This window comes from Phyllobates terribilis, unplaced genomic scaffold, assembly GCF_046119375.1.
Source record: "Phyllobates terribilis strain yellow unplaced genomic scaffold, ASM4611937v1 Scaffold_3__8_contigs__length_932513732, whole genome shotgun sequence".
Lineage (NCBI taxonomy): Eukaryota > Metazoa > Chordata > Amphibia > Anura > Dendrobatidae > Phyllobates > Phyllobates terribilis.
Window position 1 is genome coordinate 472,614,029 of NW_027362763.1, and position 21,636 is coordinate 472,635,664.

At 41.8% G+C, this 21,636-nt stretch overlaps 1 protein-coding gene across 1 annotated transcript in view; it reads left to right on the forward strand.

Moving 5' to 3' along the window:
• Positions 1–378: 378 nt before the first annotated feature.
• SLC16A10 (solute carrier family 16 member 10) overlaps positions 379–21,636 on the forward strand; it is a 93,970-nt gene continuing 72,712 nt past the window's right edge. The window contains exon 1 of the mRNA XM_073675861.1: positions 379–1,216. Within this exon, the coding sequence (XP_073531962.1) occupies positions 838–1,216 (379 nt within the window). The 5' untranslated portion in view covers positions 379–837. The remainder of the gene's footprint in view (positions 1,217–21,636) is intronic.

Below are 21,636 nucleotides of genomic sequence, written 5' to 3' on the forward strand. Positions count from 1 at the left end.
GAAAGGACATTAATGTTGTGGAGCAGTTAACCCTTCCAACAGTGAAATGCTGTGAAGGGAGAATGGAAACCCACCTGACTGACATGGACATGTCCAACAGAACATGCAACATAAGAAAAGAAAAATTAGGTGAAAAAAGAAAGAAGAGACTCTCCTGCCAAGTGAGTGCAGAAGAAAAAAATGTGGTTGTGTGTTAATAGTTTAGTTTCCATTTTGTACTTGTTTTCTTGCTCTGTTACTTTGGCTCTTCTGCCATTTGCAAGGTTGTAGGATATTCCTGCAGACAATAAGGACCAGTGGCCATTATGTGACAGCAGGCTGACTGAAGCGTTACTGTACAGCTGCTCCTGCCACATATCAGCTCCCCTCCTGAGTAGTGACAGGGGCCGGCATTGTGGGGACACACCTCTGCTGGCAGGCACGCCTTCTCCAGAGGTTTACCCTTAAAAAACATGGGACCTGGAGCCAGTGAACAGGCAGTAGCTGTGTCCGAGCTGACAGAAGCCAGGACTTGCCAGAGAGCAGGGGAGCTGCCGCTAAGGAAGCCCATGATCCCATGCACAGCCACGGCTGGGACTGCCAGTGTCTGCGCCCAGGAGCCGGCAGTCATATAGCCCATCAGAGCAAGTTCTCAGAAGACGGAGTCCAAGTCCTGTCCGGCTGCAGAAGGCGGACTGCTCTCAGGAAGAGAAGCTAAATAAGAACCGGCTAGCACAGTACCAAAACCTTGATATCCTTTGCACTATAAGAAGTGACAGTGGCCAAAGTCCTTCCTGGAGATAGCACAGAAAGCCTCTTCCTGTTGTGGCAGCTGTCTGTGCCCAGGCTATTGCCGAGATGACAGACGACAGATCCCATGGCGAGGAAGAGCTGGGGACAGAGGAGCTGCCTAGTCATGTCACCGCTGAAGAACCGAGCTCAGCAATGGACGAGAGCTCACCTCTCAATGTGGAAGAGAAGAAAGAGAATGGAGAGTGGAGCTCCGGGCCAGGGGATGAAGCCAAGAAGCTGGAAGCCACTGAGGCCACCACCATCAGCACAGCAGAGAAGACAGAGCTCACTCCCCCGGAGGGAGGCTGGGGCTGGATTGTCATGCTGTCTGCCATGTGGTGCAATGGCTCAGTGTTTGGCATCCAGAACGCATGTGGCATCATCTTCGTGGTTCTGGTAGAAGAGTTTGGCAGCGTGGATGATAAACAGCTCATGTTCAAGACAGGTGACTAGTGTGGCCACTAGGGGCAGAGCACGTGGGGGGTTGTGGATGGAGGGCAGAAGTTAGTTTTCTCTTTGTTCTTACTCTGAAATCACATCTGCTCTTCTTTCTCTTAAAGTCACAAGTTTTAGACCCTAGTTTTACCTCAGACATAGAGCTGTGTGCTGCAGAAATAACTGCTATAGACTGGCAGATTAATAGGAGAACTGCTCTTTATCAATATCATGTATTTATAAGAAAACATTAGAAAAAATGATAGAAGCCATAATACACTCTGCTCACTGACATCCTTATCACAAATATACTAGCCCTGGCATGTTTAGCATAGAAAAGCACAACTCGTGTGTATTGGCATGTCATGGGCTATGTGTATCAGTGTCCCATATCTGTGCTATAGAAATGAGTTATCTGTCAGTGTTACTGCATATTATTTATATCTAATAACTATATGGGTCTCATCTACTTATCTATCACATCTACCTGTTTAACTACTTGATATCTATCTCATATCTATATTTCTCTATATCATATTTATTAATCTAATAGCTATCATCTATCGATATAGCTATTTATCTATCTATCCAATTAAGGATGAACATAGACTGAAGGGGGACCCTGTGCAAGAACTGTATATGGGCCCGTTGGAGTCCACTAGTTAATTATAATTAACCCATGTATGTGTCTGTGACAGAAGCTGCTTGCCGCTATTGGGGTGGAAATGGACCCTTTTACTATCGGGGCCCCTGCGCTACTGCACAGGTTGTAGCAATGCCCATTCCTGTATCTCATTCATCCTAGCCTATCTATATAATCTATCCATCCCATATCTATCTATCTATCTATCTATCTATCTATCTATCTATCTATCTATCTATCTATCTATCTCTCTATCTATCTGTCTATCTTATTTATTCTGTGATTGTATTGCCTGCTTTTAAACCCTCTTATTGTTTCCCAGAGTGAGGCCACTATGATTTTGGCTGCTTTTATTTCAGGTCTTCTTTACATACTGGCAGTGTTAGGATTTACCATATGCCTAGGCTCTGTCAGCATTAGTATTGAGTGCACAGGAGGGAGATGCATTGACCCCCATCAGGGGATAAGAGCAGATAGCTCTCTTACATGGCTCTTTTGTTTTGTGGAATGCCAGTAGTGTCTTCCTATTCCTCTGCTGTATTGATCTGCTTCCTTTGCTCCAGGCCTCTGAGGCATGTGTTCAGCTCTTCAGCCATAAATACTTCTAGCACAAATGGTCTGAGAGCCAAAATAGAACAGCACAGATTGCTCCTAGTTGTAAAGCAGTGACTAGTGATGCTATAAGCTGTCTTATACATGAATATAAGAAAAAAAGCCCGCATATGGCTTTGTCAATGGAAAAATAAAAAAGTTATAGCTCTTGGAAGAAGGGGAGAAAAAAAACGAAAAATCACTTGAAAATGAGTTCTTCAGGGTTTGAACTACGTTGATATCAATGACTTATCCTTAGGATCAAAATCAGATTGTGGATGTCAGCGCCGGAACCCAGATCACCATTTTTAGCTCTGGCAATGGCTGGATGTAAATAGTGGGCAGAGCTGGAGTAGCACAGTACACTATGTGATGTCCATTCCTGTGAACTCCAACCCTGCTCCTATTTCAATAGGAGCTGAGCAGCGGTACCCATGATCGGACATTAAACAGTGTGCAGAGCCTTGGTGTTCCAACTCTGTTCACCATTTACATCGGGCCACCACTGGAGCTGGTAACATCTGATCAATGGGCGTGCTGTGTGTCAATGCACACCAATCTGATATTGATGACCTATCCTAAGGATTGGTCATCTGTGTCATAGTAGTGGATCTCCCCTTTAATTGTATTCTTCACATTTCTGGAGCAGTTTTGACATTTCTGACTAAAGTTCTATATCTGATACACAATATGGAAAGCAGTGAAAACCTCTGTATGATGCATAAATTTTAGGAAAAGAATTACAGAATATGTACAGCTCGTACATTGGTAACTGATTTCATGAGTGACACATATAAACATAAAATGTTAAATAATTTTGTGTACACTACAGTTCAGCAAAAAAGATTTGCCAAACCCTGGTACAGTGACCACATTGCTGACCCGTGTCTGCTGAGCCACAGCCATGTGAACCTCCTACTTGCTGATTAGTAGGCCGTCATAGTTACGAAGTCATGCCCTCATGGCATAGTGTTGGGCTTAATAATCAGTAGAGGTTCCTTGGATGCTGGAAAGTAGGAGGAGGTTCGCATGGCTCTGGTCCAGCGGTCATGGACTACCAACAAGGCCACTGGACCAAGGTCCTGCCAATCTTTTTGCTTAACTCTAGTGTACACTTTTCTAGTCAATCATTTTTAGTGCAGTAAATTTCACTCCCTACGTTCAAGTCATACCTTCAGAGACATTGGTTTTTGCATGAAGGGGCTAACCTTAGAAAACCCTGTGAAGCCATTCATTTGAAAGATAGTCTGTGTTGATTTTTTGGACTCACATTATTTTTTTTGTTATTAGCTGCCCGTCCCCCAATTTTGACTTAAACACATATTAATGTATTTCTTATTTCACTTGCTGAGATTCTTAGCGGAAATCTGTCAGCCAAATCATATCGCCCGAACTACCAGCATATATATAAGGTGAAAGGTTTTATTTAAGCACAAGGATCAAATGTCCAATACTAGATTTATAAAAGTAGCTTCAGCATTGCAGACTGCAAGCAATGGCGTTTTTAGAGAAAGCAGATGAAAGCTGTCCCATACATTCATTGTTTAGAAAGAATGTTCCATATGAATATTACATCATCCACAAAATAAAGGAAACCACATGCAACAATGTGTGGCATGGTTAGTCATTTAGTTAAGTACACATTTATGGAAGTTTATTTAAATTGACCGTGTTATTATTTGTAAACTGATTTACTGTACTTTGTTGTGGATGTAAGTCTTGTGGGGGCTGCGTTAGTTCATGTAAGGTCAATGCTGCACTGATCAAATACACATTTAAAAAAAAAAAAAGTATTATAAATTCAGAAGTGCTTATAAAAAAATGAACATTGCACTCTAGGATCTGCTTACACCTACGTTTCCTATTCTGTTATTTTGTTCAGAACAGCAAAATGAGTGGAAGTGACAAACACCATACATGCCTGACTGACACCTTTGACAATATTGGGGTCTGTCTGGTTTTCCTTAAGGTGCTAAGAATTTTACTGAAAAACAATTTGCTGTATTTGGAAAGGAGGCATCAAACTGATCCTCCAATACATTTGTAAACGGAGCTTAACGGGATCGTCTTAAGCTCATAAATGCATAAATTGCAAAGTACTTGTAAAAACAGGCAACTTTACAATTTACCCCTTATTAAAAATCTTCGTTCTCAAGAATGGAGGGCATTTTAATTTTATAGTGTACAACTCTTTGCCTAGTTTACTGGACACTCTGCAGTCTCAGCCTAGACACAGGAACAGACCCGAGGCTGGCAGCCCAACACATGAGACACGGGACCATACCCAAGGCGGGCGATCCAACAGACGAGACAAAGGGCCAGACCAGAGACGGGCAGCCCAACACACCAGACACAGGGCCAGAGCCGAGGAGGGCTGCCCAATAAACCAAACATGTGGTCAGATCCGAGGCAGCTGGCCCTACACATGAGACACGGGGCAAGATCTGAGGCGGGCGGCCCAACACACGAGTCACAGGGCCAGACCCGAGGTGGGTGGCCCAGCAGACAAGACAAGGGGCTAGACTTGAGACGGAAAGCCCAACACTCCAGATACGGGGCCAGACCCGAGGCAGCGGCCCAACACACCAGACACGAGGCCAGACTGAGGCAGGCGGCCAAACTCACCAGACACAGGGCCAGACCCAATTCAGGCAGCCCAACAGATGAGACACGGGGTCAGACCTGAGGTGGGGGGCTCAATAGACGAAACACCGGGCCAGACCCGAGGCGAGCGACCCAACACATGAGACAAGGGGCCAGACCCGAGTCAGGAGGCCTAACACACGAGACATGGGGCTAGACCCGAGGAGGGCGTCCTAACATATGAGACACTGGGTCAGTCGTTGAGGCGGGCAGCCCAACAGACGAGACATGGGGCCAGTCCGAGGTGAGCGGACCAACACACCAGACATGGTCCAGACCTGAGGCGGATGGTGCAACACATGAGACACAGGGTCAGATCGTAAGGCAGGCGGCTCAGCAGACGAGACACAGACCAGACCCGATTCGGGCGACTCAACACATGAGACACGGGGTCAGATCTCAAGGCGGGCGGCTCAGCAGACTAGACACAGACCAGACCTGAGGCGGGCGACCCAACACATGAGACATGGGGTCAGATCTCAAGGCGGGCGGCTCAGCAGACGAGACACGAGCCAGTCCCGAGGCGGGCAGCCCAAGACACCAGACATGGGCCAGACGCGAGTCGGATGGCGCGACACACAAGACACAGGATCAGGCCCTAGGTAACGAGTGCGCTGCGCAACCAGGCTCTGTGCATTACAAACTGCTTGCGATGCTCTGAAGCAGGCTGGATCACTGGATCCAACTAGTTTCCATTTCCCTACGCTACTCCAATGCTTCAGAGGCATCACTGCCACTGCTAGGTGCCTGGGAGATAGTAAAGCATGATCATGCCGCTGGCCCAACCTTCAGGAGTGCTCTGCCCCTGGCAAAGTAGGAAGCAGGGGCCATTGGCAGTGCAACTTAAGAAAACCCCTCTATCAGCAACAGAATATGTATGTATATTGTACTATCTGGAATATTAGTAAACTACTAGACTAAATGCATGTTCATAATGTCAAAGCATGGAGCCCCAAAACTGGCTTAAGGGGGTCCTCAAAATTGTCCCTGTTTCATTATGTGATTGTAGTGCCTACTTTTCGATCCTTTCTTCTAGAGTAGAAACCAATCTTAATTTAGGCTGCTTTTTTGAGTTTATGACACCATGAGATATTGACATTCTTTGAATTTTTTTCTTAAAAGGGACATTGCAAAAGTGGAGTATTGCTTATTAGTCTGTTGTCTGATATAGTCGTCAAATTAAAACGACAAAAAAGGGTATTATAAAAGTATATAAATGTGTTATTGACTTGGCACAAAACTTTACACTTTTTTTTATTTTTAGAATTGTCCACTACCTGGACAACCCCTTCTTGAATACGATATTCCCCATTGTAAAATAAAAAAAAATAAAAATACCAGATACTCACCTCCAGCACCAATGCCGCTCTAGCTATGTCGGCGGGTTTCACAAGGCTTAGAATAAGTAAAGCAATGCACTTCTGGTGGTAGGGTCTCCCAGGGTTGGCATAAAATTGTGTGAAATTGAAGTGTGAAAGAAGTGTAAGAAATGCAGCTCATTAGCCGATTGGCTGCAGTTGATACGAGGCATGACAATGATACGTGAGCCCTGTAAGATCCAGTGCACGAGTTGAGTATCTGATATTTTTATTTTACACTGATGAAAATCATATTTTAGAAAGAGTTTATCCCCTTTTAGAGTCTGTAGGGTAGAGGTGTAAGGTGATTGTTCTTCTGCTTCCTCCAGTGGTCTGCACAGGTGTAGGACTAGTGAAGTATGATATGGTGCCGAATGAATAGGTACTTGTCTATTGAAAAGTTGGCCTGAGTCTTTCAGAATGAAAGGATTTGTACTGTCTGTGTCTCTCTGCTTTGACTCTTCTCTTAATTTCTCCCTAGAAGGGCATATGGAAAAAAGCTATCACTTTTCTTAAATCATGTTGCAATCAATAGCTAAAACAAACATGGAAACAAATTGTTGGCCAAATTGACCAGATGAGAACAGGTATCCTACTACAATACACAAATGCTTTGTATGCCATTTTGCATTTTTGGAAATCAGGCAGAGAGGTGCTGTTCATGACCCCAAGCAGAATTCTGGTTGAGTATCAGTTTACTTATGACGCGCCCAGGGGATGGGGACGACTCGGCGCCCAGGCCTTGTTGTTGCCTGACCTTGGAGGATGTCGCAGTGGTTGGCTCCCGGGCTCGTACTCTGGGGTCACTCTTAAAAGAAAAAGGGGGGTAGTTATATGGGATAGGGGAATGTTCGTGACGCCACCTGTGGTGTCTGGTGAAGATCACCAGCGCTGCGACAGTCCTCTGAGGCCGGTGTTCAGGCAGCTTAGTTGGTGCGGCTCCCCACAGGTGGAGCGGGGCCTCAGGGCAGCATAAGTGTAGGAGAAGGGATGCAGGACAGAGGGGACCCAGCCGGGTCAGAGTAAGGATAGAAGAATAGGCACGCACACCGGAGTTCACTTCACTACCTTTACTGGTGGTGTTTAAGGCACGATCCAGGGCACTGTAGGGTGAAGGGTGCATATCAGGACTCTCCCCAGTGAGCGGGTGTGAGGCCTCCTGTTCCTTGCCTTTCCTTGATAAGTTTATGACCTGCTTGGAACTAGACCAAACTTGGTCTCTGTCTTGCATCGGCTGACCTGGTGGTAGGGCGTTCTGCTGGAGATCACACTCCCTGGTCTCTTGGGCCTCCGTGACTCCTGACCCTGGTATAACAGTCAGCTTTTGGTGTTCCTGGGACATATAGTTCGCCAGGGGTTCCGGTTGTTTCTGCTGGATGTAAGGAATCCCTGCAGACGCGGACCCGGTGTACGGTAAATGGTTTTGGGGTGTGCTGGTTAAGCTCCTCTGCCCCCTATGTTACTCTCTTTCCACTCGCCTTTGGCCACGCTCGGGGCCCTCACTAGGCTTCACACTGCAGCAGGCACACTGCGCTTCACCGCTCTTTTGGCGTCGGCACGCCCTAGGCTTACTAATCTGAGCTCACTGAGTCTGGACTGACCTGACAACCTCTCTGGCTGCAGCAGACTTCACACAGACTTCACTCTCTGTGGACTCCAGACTGTAGACTCCAGACTGCATACTCCAGACTGCATATTCCCGACTGAGCTGCCTAGCTCCACCTTCCCTTTTTATATCCATAACGGGCTCCCTCTGCTGGTCTGAGGTGGAAGGTGGAGGTGTGTGAATGCTATGAGGGCCTCTTGTGGAGGAATCCGTCCATGCACCCCTCTGGGATCTGTGGCACCAATGCGCAGTAGGGCGCCACACTTACTTGTCTGTTAGGTTGACTTGACTTGACTTTGCAAAACTATATTTGACCACAATGGTGAACCCATAGTGGCTTCCCATATGTGATTTGTTTTGAGACTTTCCCTTTGTACATCTATAGATTTTACTGTCTTTATCTTCACTCTTCTTTTCCAAACGAGTGGGTAGAAACATTGATCTGTGCTGTTGGAAGGTAGTTCATCCAGATGTACAGATTCAAACAGTAGGGCTTCACCTGTCTAGATTGGGGTCCAACGCTTTGTACTTTTCGATATGAATTCTACGTAACATTGTGTGCAAAGCTAAGACAGCATGTTTTAATTACTGAAACAAGGGACATTAGAAACAACGGCGGTTCTGATCTGGAATCTTGGGATTGCAGGATTGTAGACATTGGCTTTGTTCCCATCTGATGTCATTATCTGAAATAAAATGCACGGGCTTTATCACATGCACAAGGATTTTCTGCACATCTGTCTTTATGTCCTGACTCCTGAGCACAGCACAAATGCTGTAGTTAGAAATCCTATCTCTGCGGTTCATTTCTGCAGAGTTCAGAGTACATTGTGACTCATCTAGTCACTATTCCTCAGCCTAAGTATTTAGGTTTTTCCTTTTATATTGAGTATGATCAAAAGGGCACACAGAGTATTATACTTGGGAGGAGGCAGATAAGAAATGCTGATATTTATGTAAAGTAATCCCATGCAAATAATGTTGGAGGCTGATATATAAACCATAGCCAATAAAGTACACTTACCAATGTTTGACTCAACAGCTGTCTTGGCCTATATCTGTCACCAATATGTTGGTAGTTATAGCGTTTCCTTTACTTTACCCTTACACCTTGGTTAACTATTTATTATTAAGCTTTCGCTTATAAAACGCCATCATATTCTGCAGCACTTTACAGAAATTGTCATCACTGTCCCCATTGCGGCTCAATCTAAATTCCCTATCAGTATGTCTTTGGAGTGTGAGAGGAAACTGGAGAACCAGGAAGAAACTCACACAAACACCGGGAGAACATACAAACTCCTTGCAGATGTTGTCCTTGGTGGGATTTGAACCCAGGACCCCAATTCTGCAAGGCTGCAGTGCTAACCACGAACTCTCATTTGGCCAACAGCTATTTCTCTGAATTCCTCCATACACATGAATCCCCACCAAGCGACAAGTGTTCTTTATGTGGGGAGTGGAGTTTCTGCCAGAGACTGAGATACAGCGGTTTAGGCTGTGAAAGCAGTTGTCACTTGATTAGTTATTAGCTGTCCTGTCATTTCATAGGCACAACATGACAGCCAAGAAAAGGCTGCTTATAGGTGTGATATGAGCTTTTGCACCAGGCAGCATTAAGGCCCATGTGCAACATTTTCTGTGCTAAAGTTCCTTGATGTTAAACGCACTTTCCACTCTTTATTATAAGTAACCAATGGGAAGTCATCCTGATAAAAGAAGCCATACTGATCACTGTAATCCACCCACTACTTCACTACTGTAACTCCAATGGTCTTTGCTGAAATGGAAGTTGTAACTTCCCGACCCTAAGGCAATCAATGAACTCAGTGGCCCAGTTGGTGGTAATCGTGACAACATCTCTTGCAGTTTTCTGGGGTAAATATAGCTTATATTATTCTTTTATCAGTAACTTTTAAAAAAGAGCACAAAACCCCTTTATTTATTTATTTTACTCACTTATATAGCACCATTAATTCCACAGTGCTTTACATTATGGGCACTGTCCCCATTGGGGCTCATAATCTAAATTCCCTATCAGTATGTCTTTGGAATGTGGGAGGAAACCCACACAAATATAGGGAGAACATACAAACTCCTTACAGATGTTGTCCTTGGTGGGATTTGAACCCAGGACTGCAAAGCAACAGTGCTAACCACTGAGCCACTGTGCAGCCCTTTAAAGTACTTCCTTCAACAATGGTACCATATACAATATTTATTGCCATGTTCATTCTTCTCTCTAAGGCTATGATCACATGACAGTATAAAAAATCGTTCAGAGTTGCATCCAGAAAAGTGGGACTCTTTTTTTTCTCACTTGCCATCCGTGTGTTGTCCGTATGCCATCTGTGTTTTTACAGCAGCAGTTATTAATCATTTAAAAAAACATTTACAGTTTCACATGTTACAGAATTACACTGTATCCATAAAAATTGGATGCCATACTGTGTCTCTGTATGGCATCTGATTATTTTTGCGCTCCCGTAGACTTGAATGGCTGAGTCTCATCCAATTTACAGAAGAAACTAGTGTATGCTGCAAATTTTTTTCACATGCAGATTCGATCAGTGAAAAAACATTGTTCATCTGCACTGCCTCATTGAATAGCATTGGTCAGAGTGATGTCCGTTTTATTATTGGATAGCACTCGGACCGAAAATACGGTTGTGTGCACAAGCCCTAAAGGTAACATTGATTTCACACACAGCCCTATAACCCCATTGTGCATATATTTATTTTTCTTCACTGTGAATTTTCCGACAGCTGTTTTTGTCTTGTCTATAACCGAACAGCTGCAGAAGTAGAAATCTTTACACAGAAAACCCTTTTTTTAATTCAGTCAAGTGTGTTGAATTGAATTTATTACCTTATCGTATATCTTACAGTTCCTGTCTCTCGGATTACGTTGTTCAGCTGTGGATTTTAAAGAGGCAGTTTTGCAATGTATGAAAGTTACGAAACATATTTCGAGGGATGATATGTGGAGGCCACGAACAGCTTCACTTCCCTCCCTTAGGGATCACCATTTAGCGCATCAGAAATTCCTTTCCACAGGAACCTGACTCTTGTTATTATGTGTTCGTTCTATGATGATTCATTTATAATTTTTTTTACATTTGATAGACTTTTATATTTTTGTGCTGTCTTTTATCTCTGTTGTTCAGGAATAAGTATCATATCAAGGCTCAGTATAGATTTTTCTTGCCAGTGTTTAAGGAACCAACTGATGTCTGGTAGAAGAGAGGAAGAACCTGGAGACGCCCTAATATGAGCAATTATAAAGAAAACTTCCTAGTTTTATTACAGATACAGGTCTAAGGGGTAACGATTCTCCTTGTGGAGAGTGACATACCGGCTCTGGCATGTCAAGGTAAGGAGGCTTATTCACCGTGCAATGCTCCTATATGCAAATTGCCTCTTCAGAGAAAAAGAGGACTTGAACTCTATAGCGCTACCTATTGGAACTACAGATATAGAATCCCTAATTAAATGGAATTGATGGTGAATAAAAAAGCAAAAAGCCTATCAACTAGCAAGGTGCTAAAGACTAGGTGGGGAGATATAGTGAGCTTGTGGCTCAGGGCAGCACGGTGGCTCAGTGGTTAGCACTGCAGGCTTGCAGCACTAGGGTCCTTGCCTCAAATCCCACCAAGGGCAACATCTGCAAGGAGTTTGTATGTTCTCCCTGTGTTTGTGCGGGTTTCCTCCCACACTCAAAAGACATACTGATAGGGAATTTAGATTGTGAGCCTCATTGGGGACAGCTATAATAATAATAAGTATGTAAAGCTCTGCAGAATATGATAGCGCTATGTATGCAATGCATAATAAATAAAATGTGCAGAAAGTTCTGTTTTCTAACTGACCCCCTCAACAGCGATGTTGAGAGCATTTATGTACACATCTTTTTTTTTCTACATATTGCTACATGGGATTTTTCTAGATCCTCAAACAGTTGCTCAACTTTTTTACTTCTTTTTTTCTCCGTTATATAAAAACAAAAAAATAGACCATGCACATGGCAGTATGACAGATTTATCTTGAATGTACGTATGCCTAAAGTGGAGCCTGTAGTCTGCTTAAGGCCTATACTATCTCTATGTGTGCCTTCTATTGTATACAGAGACACACAGCAGTTCTTACAGATGTATTCAAATGGATTAAACAGGAAAAAATAGGGAAATTTCAACCCATGGCATACTGTGGAAATATTCTGCTGAAACAATGATTTTAGGGAAGAGTACATGAGTCAGGAATACCTATGGTATGGATGGACCCTGAAGTTGTACAGAAGACACCACAGATTTTGATCAGGGTCATTTGGATGTTTTTGGTTGTCATTAAGATTTAAAAAGAGAAAACACAGTAGTTTGACCATAAATGGCTTCACCCAACCAATAACCATGCGTGGAGAAAAAGTTTTTTGTTATCATTTATATTCTCTGAAACAAGACCAAGAAAAGAAAAATTCTGCTGGGTTATGTAAACTTTTGAGCACAACTGTATATACTGTATATCCAAGGAAAAATAGAGGCAGCACTCCAAAGGATCCAATATATTGTGCTTTCATTGACCCATCATGTCAAAGTGGCAACGTTTCGTCCCTAGTGAGGAACTTTTTCAAGCTTGATGGGTCAATAAAAGCACAATATATTGGATCCTTTGGAGTGCTGCCTCTATTTTACCTTGGATTTATCAGAAGGTTTTTAGTATTGCCTGTGAGGCTGTGCACCCCCCTTCAACCTCTTTGCTGTATTGCTAGTGCTGCACCTCTATTTTTATATACATATATACACATATACATATACAGTCCTGCTCATCCTTATTGGCACCCATGAAGTTTAAGTACATAATGTGGAATTTCTCCTGAAAAAAATGAATCAAGTGAAACAGTTTTTTTGTATAAAGCACTTGTGTTAAATACAAAAGAGCAAATGATAAACAATAATTTAAAACAAAAACCAATGGGAGGGAAAAATAGAAAAACCTAAAGCTTGCTGTGACACTGGTATTGGCACCCTTTACATTAATTTAGTATGGAAACATATTTTGACTCACTTGTGGTAAATAACAAAAGAGATTCTCCTGTGATTAATTGTCGGTGCCCATGTGACATGAATTAGCCAATGAATGATGACTTCAGTGTTTTAAAAAGCCACATGGTAGGCCCTGTTCCTTTATTACAATGGTGGAGAGAAAGGAGCTGTCTGAGGACATCAGAACTGTTATTATTAGAAAAAAACAAGACTTCCTAAGGGTATCAGGCCATCTCCAAAGACCTTGGTATCCCAGTTTCAGCAGTGCACAATGTTATTAAGAAGTTTGCCAAGCATAGAACCGTCAAGAGAAAAATTGACAAGAGATGTCTTTGAAGGTTGGTGTGAATGGTGGAAAAAACACCACGTCAAACATACAAAGACCTGAAGACCAACCTGTAACAGTCTGGGGTCATGGTTTCAACAAGTACCATACGCCACACACTAAACCAAGCAGAGCTTTATGGGCGAAGTCCAAGGAAGAAACCATTGCTGAAGAAAAGACATAAAAAGGAATGACTGATCTTTGCCAAAGAGTACCTTGACAAACCACAATCCTTCTGGGACTATGCTCTGTGGACAGATGAAACAAAAATAGAGCTTTTTGGCAATGCAAAGCAACAGTTTGTTTACAGACGGCGCAATGAAGCTTTTAAGGAAAAGAACACCTTACCAACAATTAATCATGGTGGAGGATCCATAATGCTGTTTCTTTGCTGCGTCTGGTACTGGAGGCCTTGACTGTATCACAGGAATCATGAAATCACAGAATTATCAAGAGATTTTTAAAGCGAAATGTCCTACCCAGTTTGAGAAAACTTGATTTGAGTCGAAGATCATGGGTCCTTCATCAAGACAATGACCCAAAGCACACATCCAAAAGTACACAGGAATGGTTGAAAAAGAAAAAATGGACTGTTTTAAAATGGCCAGCAATGAGTCCTGGCCTCAATCCCATTGAAAATCTTTGGGATGAGCTGAAATCTGCCATTGGGAAAAAGAACCCTGCTAACATTGAAGAGCTTGAACAAGCTGCAAAGGAAGAGTGGGAGAAAATTCCAGCTGAGAAGTGCACGAAGCTTATAAATGGCTACAAGAAACCTTTGGAGGCTGTCAGCAATGCCAAAGGGTTTGCAACCAAGTATTAATTAGGGGGCCTTTTTTACTGCACATGCTGTGTATTCTGTTTCTTCTTTGAAACTGCAACATGGAAGTTGAAAAACAATGTTTTATTGTTGTATTACTTTGCCCACTAATTAAAAAATCCTGAGGATATAACTTTGGTACATTTCCATTTATTTCTGAAGATATTGTATAGTCTATGATAAAATGAAGGGGTGCCAATAATTGTTCCAGAAAATGAAGTATTTCTCCCAGAAAATTATTGCAATTGCACATGTTTTGTTATGCACATGTTTATTCATTTTGTGTGTATTGGAACAACACAAAACAAAACAAATTGTACATAATTTCATACAAAACCCTTAAAATGACAAGACAAAATGGTTGGCACCTATCCAAAATTGTGGGTAAACAATTTTGTTTCAAGCATGTGATGCTCATTCAAGCTCACCTGTGACAAGAAACTGGTGTGGACAATATGAAAATCGCACCAGAAAACAGATAAAAAGGGGAGACGTTGACTCAATCTTTGCATTGTGTGTCTGTGTGTGTCACACTAAGCATGGAGAACAGAAAGAGGAGAAGAGAACTGTCTGAGGACTAGAGAACCAAAATTGTTGAACAATATCAATAATCTCAAGGATACAAGTCCATCTCCAGAGATCTTGATGTTACTTTGTCTTTGGTGCACAACATAATCAAGAAGTTTACAACCCATAGCAGGATAGTCCAGATGGTGGATAAGCAGCCCCAATCAGGTTCCAAAGAAATTCAAGCTGTTCTGCAGGCCAGGGTGCATCAGTGTCAGTGTGGACTATCCTTGGACATTTGAATGAAATTAAATGCTATGGCAGGAGACCCAGGAGGACCCCACTTCTGACACAGAGACATAAAAAAGCTAGACTGCAGCTTGGCAAAATGTACATGAGTAAGCCAAAATCCTTCTGGGAAAGTGTCTTGTGGACAGAGGCGACCAAGGTAGAACTTTTTGGTGAAACACATCATTTTACTGCATACCAAAAACAGAATCAGGCCTACAAAAAAAGAACACAGTACCTACAGTCAAATATAGTGGAAGTTTAAAGATATTTGGGGTTGTTTTGCTGCCTCTGCGACTGGGTACCTTGACTGTGTGCAAGGCATCATGAAATCTGAAGATCACCAAAGGATTTTGGGTCGCAATGTAGTGCCCAGTATCAGAAAGCTGGGTTTTCCAGCAGGAAAATGACCCCAAACATAATTCAAGAAGCACCCAGAAATGGATGGAAAGAAAGCGCTGGTGAGTTCTGAAGTGGCCAGCAATGAGTCTGAATCTAAATCCCATTGAACACCTGTGGAGAGATCTTAAAATAGCTGGTTGGGAGAAGGCACCCTTCAAATATGAGAGACCTGGAACAGTTTGCAAAAGAACAGTAGTCAAATATTCCAGTTGAGAGGTGTTAGAAGCTTGTTGATGGTTATAGGAAGCGATTAATTGCAGTTATTTATTCCAAAGGGTGTGCAACCGAATTTTAAGTTGAGGATACCAACAATTTAGTCCGGCCAATATTGGTGGTTTTGTGTGAAATTATGTCCAATTTGCCTTTTTTTCAGTTTTTTTGTGTTGTTCCAATACACACAAAGGAAATAAACATGTATATAACAAAACATGTGTAATTGCAATAATTTTCTGATAGAAATACGGTACTTCGTTTTCTTGAACAATTTCAAAGGTGCCAACACTTTCGGCCATGACTGTGTATATATAAGCTTTTATTTAAGAAAGTGTCAGTAGTAGGTACTAGGGCAGGCCACAATTCAGTCTTTTAAAACAGGACATAAGCATGGTGTTTTTTATAGTTTTCATTTCTCTGGCAAAATTTTTTTGAGACCTGTTGGTCAGTGATGCATTACAACCAATAGCTTTTATAGCAACACAATGTACTCCCCATTCAGTGTAATTTTCTGGCAAACTGACTAAAGACATTGGATATTGCAGCTACAACATTACATGTGCTCCATATGGATGAATTCAGTACTAAAGGGAACTGGTAGGGAAACATGCGGGACAATCCAGGGGCAACATGCATCAGGCACTGGCTGTATGATTTCAGCCAGGTATGTTTGACTCTGAAGTACTGTTGGGTTTCAAAGAAAAACATATTTTATTAGGCGCTGGGGACAGAGCCGCACGGGAGACTAGTAGGACTGGTGGGTTCCCGGTGGCTTCTGCCCGCCCACTGCCAGTGACTGACAGGTCTCTCCCTATACATACACGTTGAGACCTATCCAGAGCAACGGGCGGGGAGAAGCTGCCGGGGACCTGCCTGCCCGACTAGTCTCCTGTGTGGCTCGGTTGCCAGAGACTAATAAACTATGTTTTTCTCTGAAACGCCGTAGCATTTCTGAATTAAACATAAATGGCTGGGGTCATACAGCAAGTGTCTGATACATGCTGCCCATGAATCGGGCAGCATGCATCACCTGTTAAGTTCCTTTTAATATTAGACCAGGTCCGGACTAATACACTGTGTTCTCAAATTGTATTATTGCCTATTTACTTTTTGTAGTCATTTCAAGTTATACCATTGTGATAGAATTTTAAAGATGCTGTCCACCCGGCTGTAGTTTGACATTTTATGTTTTTTTCAAGCTAGAGATATTCTATATAACTACAGATATTTGAGGAGAAGCATATTCTAAATGGAGGTTTTCATACTTCCACCAAAGGATTAATAAACTTCATAAAGGGCAGGAAGGAAACAGCAATGAGCATTAATGTTTTAATCTATGTATTCTCTGTGTCTTAATACTTCAATTAACCTTCATTCTCCAAAGCTTGCTTTCTATTACAGTTCTAATTTAATTTTCTTTAATAATCCCATCAGGCACATATAATTCATTCTGGGGTTATGTACAACCCTTGACATGAACCTTTCTTTGCTCTTTTGCTTTTAAGCTGCACAGCTGATTGCAGCATAGAAAAGTCATATTAATTGAAAGCTCGGCTGAAGTGAACATAGATCACCTTAGAACCTGAAGACAGCTTAAAGAGTATTGGCCTTTCACAAAACCTTTGACATGTCATAAAGACATCTGAGTCATTTTTATCAGTGGGACCCAGGTGCTGAAACCCCACCAATTGCTAAACCAAAGAAGCTGCTACATTCTTTTCCACAACTGAACGAGGACTCGTACTTTTTAATTACTTTATTTTCATTTTCCAAGGAAAGACCAGAACATTTCGGACTTTCCATTTTAGCAATTGGTGGGGATTCAGCACCTGGACTGATAAAAGCTTTCGACTTGTTGACATAGTATATCAAGTTTTCAAAAGAGCAGTATCCCTTTAAGTTTGGTTCTGTTGATGTCTGTGTATTACAAAATCTGAATTTGGCATAAGTGCAAGTACCATCAGTAAAAGAGACAGCTTGTAGCTGTCCTTTGTCAGTGTAGTAGGAAACTACATCCAATCAGGTTACTTACTTTTTGTAACCTGCATCGGATAAAAAAAAAAATGTTGATGAAATCAGCTCTTATATTTTTTAGACGTGTCCTTCCCTATTTAAATGATCACTGTTGTTTCATTAAACATTATATAAATCAGTAGAACAGATGAATATAACAAACTTTGTAATATATCATATCAGAGAAATCTGCTTTGTTCTCCATGTATGAACTACTTCATCCCATCCCTGGCCTACTGAACACATCATCCACTCTTTAAAAAAAAACATATTGGTCAAAGTAAGACAGGCTGCCAACTCAGTTAAATATCAGGTTACAAAGTATATAGAAGACTATGGATTAGGAGAGGGGAGCACTCAACACAGTGAGACACCAAGCAGACACAGGCAGATCAAGCTGCAGGTTCTAGCAAATATATTTCACTTTAGTGCTATATTCACAGCCACACAGCTCAGTACCAGTGTATTCCAGTTTGTTACAGAAAAAGAAGAGCAGGAATCCCTTATTTGTGTGTGTTTTGTATGTTAGACATCATAGCTGCTAGTTTCTACCCACTAGGACACGCTTGGTGCTGGATTTACAGCTACACAGCTCAGTACTTCTGTATACTGTCTTCCATGCTGCTACTGCTCTGTATACTGTTTTCCATTCTGCTACTGCTTCTGTCTCTTTGCTATACACAAAGAAGGGAAGTGATCCCTCATCTTTCCGTGTGTGTGTTGTGAATGGGAGACATTATAGCTTCAGGCCTCCATCCACTAGCTAAGAGAGGACTGAAAATTAAAGACATAGCCTGCGGATTAGGGAACTGTTGAGAAATACAGTAATCAAGTCATATGATGACCAGAAGTGTTATTCCAAATGTATATACACATGACCATTTTCTTCTGAAAAGTTACCTGAAACAATCAGAGCAGTGATACTTTGCATTGTGCATATTATACTGCACTTTACTGTACTGTAGTTTTATTCCTGGGTTGTCTGGCATCTGCCATTCTTTGAGATGACTTCACAGTCTGTGAGCTGCTACAGAAAATATTCTCATCCGTATACTTCTTATTATATCATTTAAGTTAACATGTCAGGACACAGTGAGCCGGTTACTGTTTTGGTCTGTTTCTGTAAAGCAATGCAAATAATTGTATTTCCCAATAGCCTTATGCACTTTAAGAAGATGGCTCTGCAGTGACTGAAGCATTTGTGACTTTTATTGCACAAATTCTTTGTATCCAGTGCAGTGACAAGTGTGTTAAGTTGAATGAAAAACTGCAAAATATAAGGCATCCTGGGATCTAATGACAGCCATATTTGCTGGCACTCAGAAGCGTATATAACCAAGAAACAGATGGCTACAATTTGAAACGATATGGCCCAAAAGTTTATTTTATTTGCAAACATGTTTTTTGGGGGCTTTTTTGTTAGCAAGACATCAAGATAATTTCAGAAACCAGTGTACTATATTTTTTGCAATGCTATCATCTAAAGCATGAGTATTACCCTATGGCCAATCTAATGGAAATATGCAGAATAGTTTAGTTTAGCCCCAAATGGTTCTTCAAAATGCCCAATCTTCTCATCTATGTCTAATGGGAACCTGTCACGTCTAAAACCGGTATTTCTGTGCAGATATAGGGGTAATCTGCAGGTAAATAGCATTTAAATTCCATCTAGCCAACATAATGGAGCAGTGACTACAGGGAGATAGTAAAGTTATATTCCCCCTGTAGCCCCTTCTTTCCAGCCATGGAGACAGTTACAGTCACCTCTCATTATACAGTAAGAGCGGCTGTAATCGCTCCCCAGCACTTTGATTGACAGCTTGTGATGCAGCTTATGCGTGCAGTGTGTGTGTGCAGAGAAGGCTGTAAATCAAAGTGCCGGGGAGTGATTACAACACGCTCACTGTGTAGTGAGTATTACAGCTCCCTGCACCAACCAAATAGTGGGAATATAAATAAATGCTGTTTTTGTAAATTGACCTTTTTCTTATCAAGTATATTAGTAATAAACATAATACGCTTTAAGTTTCCATTTTCTTAAAAAATATGAGTGATTAAGGAGGCACAGGCGTAGTGTTAAAAAGAGCACAAGGTAGATATTCTTAGACGGAAAATTTGAAAACAAAATAGCAGTGTGATTACTAGCAGGGCAGAGCACATGTCCCGAACTTTTGTTTTTGGCCGGCTGCCCTGGATCTCCAAGTGCCACTTTGAACTGTATCAATATCAACATGACATAGATCACCACTCATTGTGGTAGAGCAGTGAGCCATAAGCTCCCTGCCCCACCAGTCTCCATCTTTGTGACAGCTGGATGCTGTAGGTCTACAGCCTACAAAATGTCAGTGTCCCATCGAAGTTGGCACAATGGTGTCACTGCATTGAACCGCCTGTGCCAGCCTGTGTCTTCTCCCTCTGTGTGCAGAGGACAACAGGGCTTAGTCGCTTGGATTTGGTCAGTATAAACTTTATATTTTTGTGGGCCATGGAACAAAAGTAGAATTATTACTTTTGTAGGAACACTCAGGAGGCATCATTACTTTTAAAGAGGGGCATAAATACTTTCTAAAGGGGCACTTAGGGGACATATTTTTTTTAAGCGGGTACTCATTGGGAATTATGACTAGGTTAGGGGGCACAATATGTGATTTGTGCCAGGATTTGCCAAATTACGCTATGCCACTGTAAGGAGATGTAATGTTGTGACATTTTTCACCCAGTATGTATAGTCTATAAAATTGAGTTTCCAAATTGCAGTGACTTTTTATGAACAGTATATATATTTCTTTACACAATTCACTCGTAGATTTTGAAGAATTTTAAATGATGATTTTAATGATGACATTGAACTTGACATGTAATCCGGCTTTGTGACTGCTACAGGAATGGTGTGTGTCGGACATGAAGTGTGAACACAGAAATAAAATGGCTGTAGCTAATCTCTATTATGTTAGCTCAGTGGTGAGGATAAAGGAATCATTGTGGACTAATCTATAGGTAATTGCTTGAATTTGCCATGGAAGATTAGTTTGCCCAGTGGATAGTTCCCTGAGACTTGTCAAGTTGTCAGAAGCAGTGCTTATTGTGAAGAAGTTAATTGTGTATGAGCTAATACAATAAGCCCCCATCTTTGCCGCATGTCATTGCACCCAAAAGCACACAAATCCAAAAGTAAACCAGGCTGAATGAAGACCTCTGAAAAGTTTTCAACCGTCTGTTTCATTCACTAAACAAAGACCCTCATCAGTATTATGTGATACTATAGTAGTGACTGCTCCTCTCCAGCCATTCGCATTACCGCCAAGAGGTTCACATCTCATTTTACTATAGACAAAAAAAAGTATCTGGACTCTAGTCACGTACTGTACCAATAAAATTGTATGGGTCACACAATGGCAAAAAATGTCTCTTTGTATACTATAGCAGGTTTACATTGGGGTCGATTGAATATCATCAACTACAAAAAACGTCTGACTGCTATGCTTGCCAACAAGAGTTTTGCCACCAAGTATTAAATCTTGTTTGCCAGAGGGATCAAATACTTATTTCTCATTGCAAAAAAAAGTATCTAATTTATACAATTTGATTTTCTTGATTTTTTGGGGATATTCTATCTCTCAATGTTAAAATTAACCTACCCTTAAAATTATAGACTGTTCATGTCTTTGTCAGTGGGCAAACTTACAAAAACAGCAAGGGATCTCAGGCTACCAATATGCAATAGCCTCTTTAGAGAGGAAGATGACTTAATTCTGGTACCACCTATTGGATATAGCAATCATAAAAGTCAATGGGGCCTACTCATCAAAGCTTTTACGCCACTTTGTGGCGTAAAAACTTTAAGAAGTCGCAACGTTACTGGGCAATGCGAAGTTGAGTAAAAATTTGCGACTTTTCATGCCACTTTGGATCAGCTACGTCCCCCATCAAATTCATAAAATCTGTTTTCTATGTCATTCCGTGACCGGAGTAGCATTTCTGG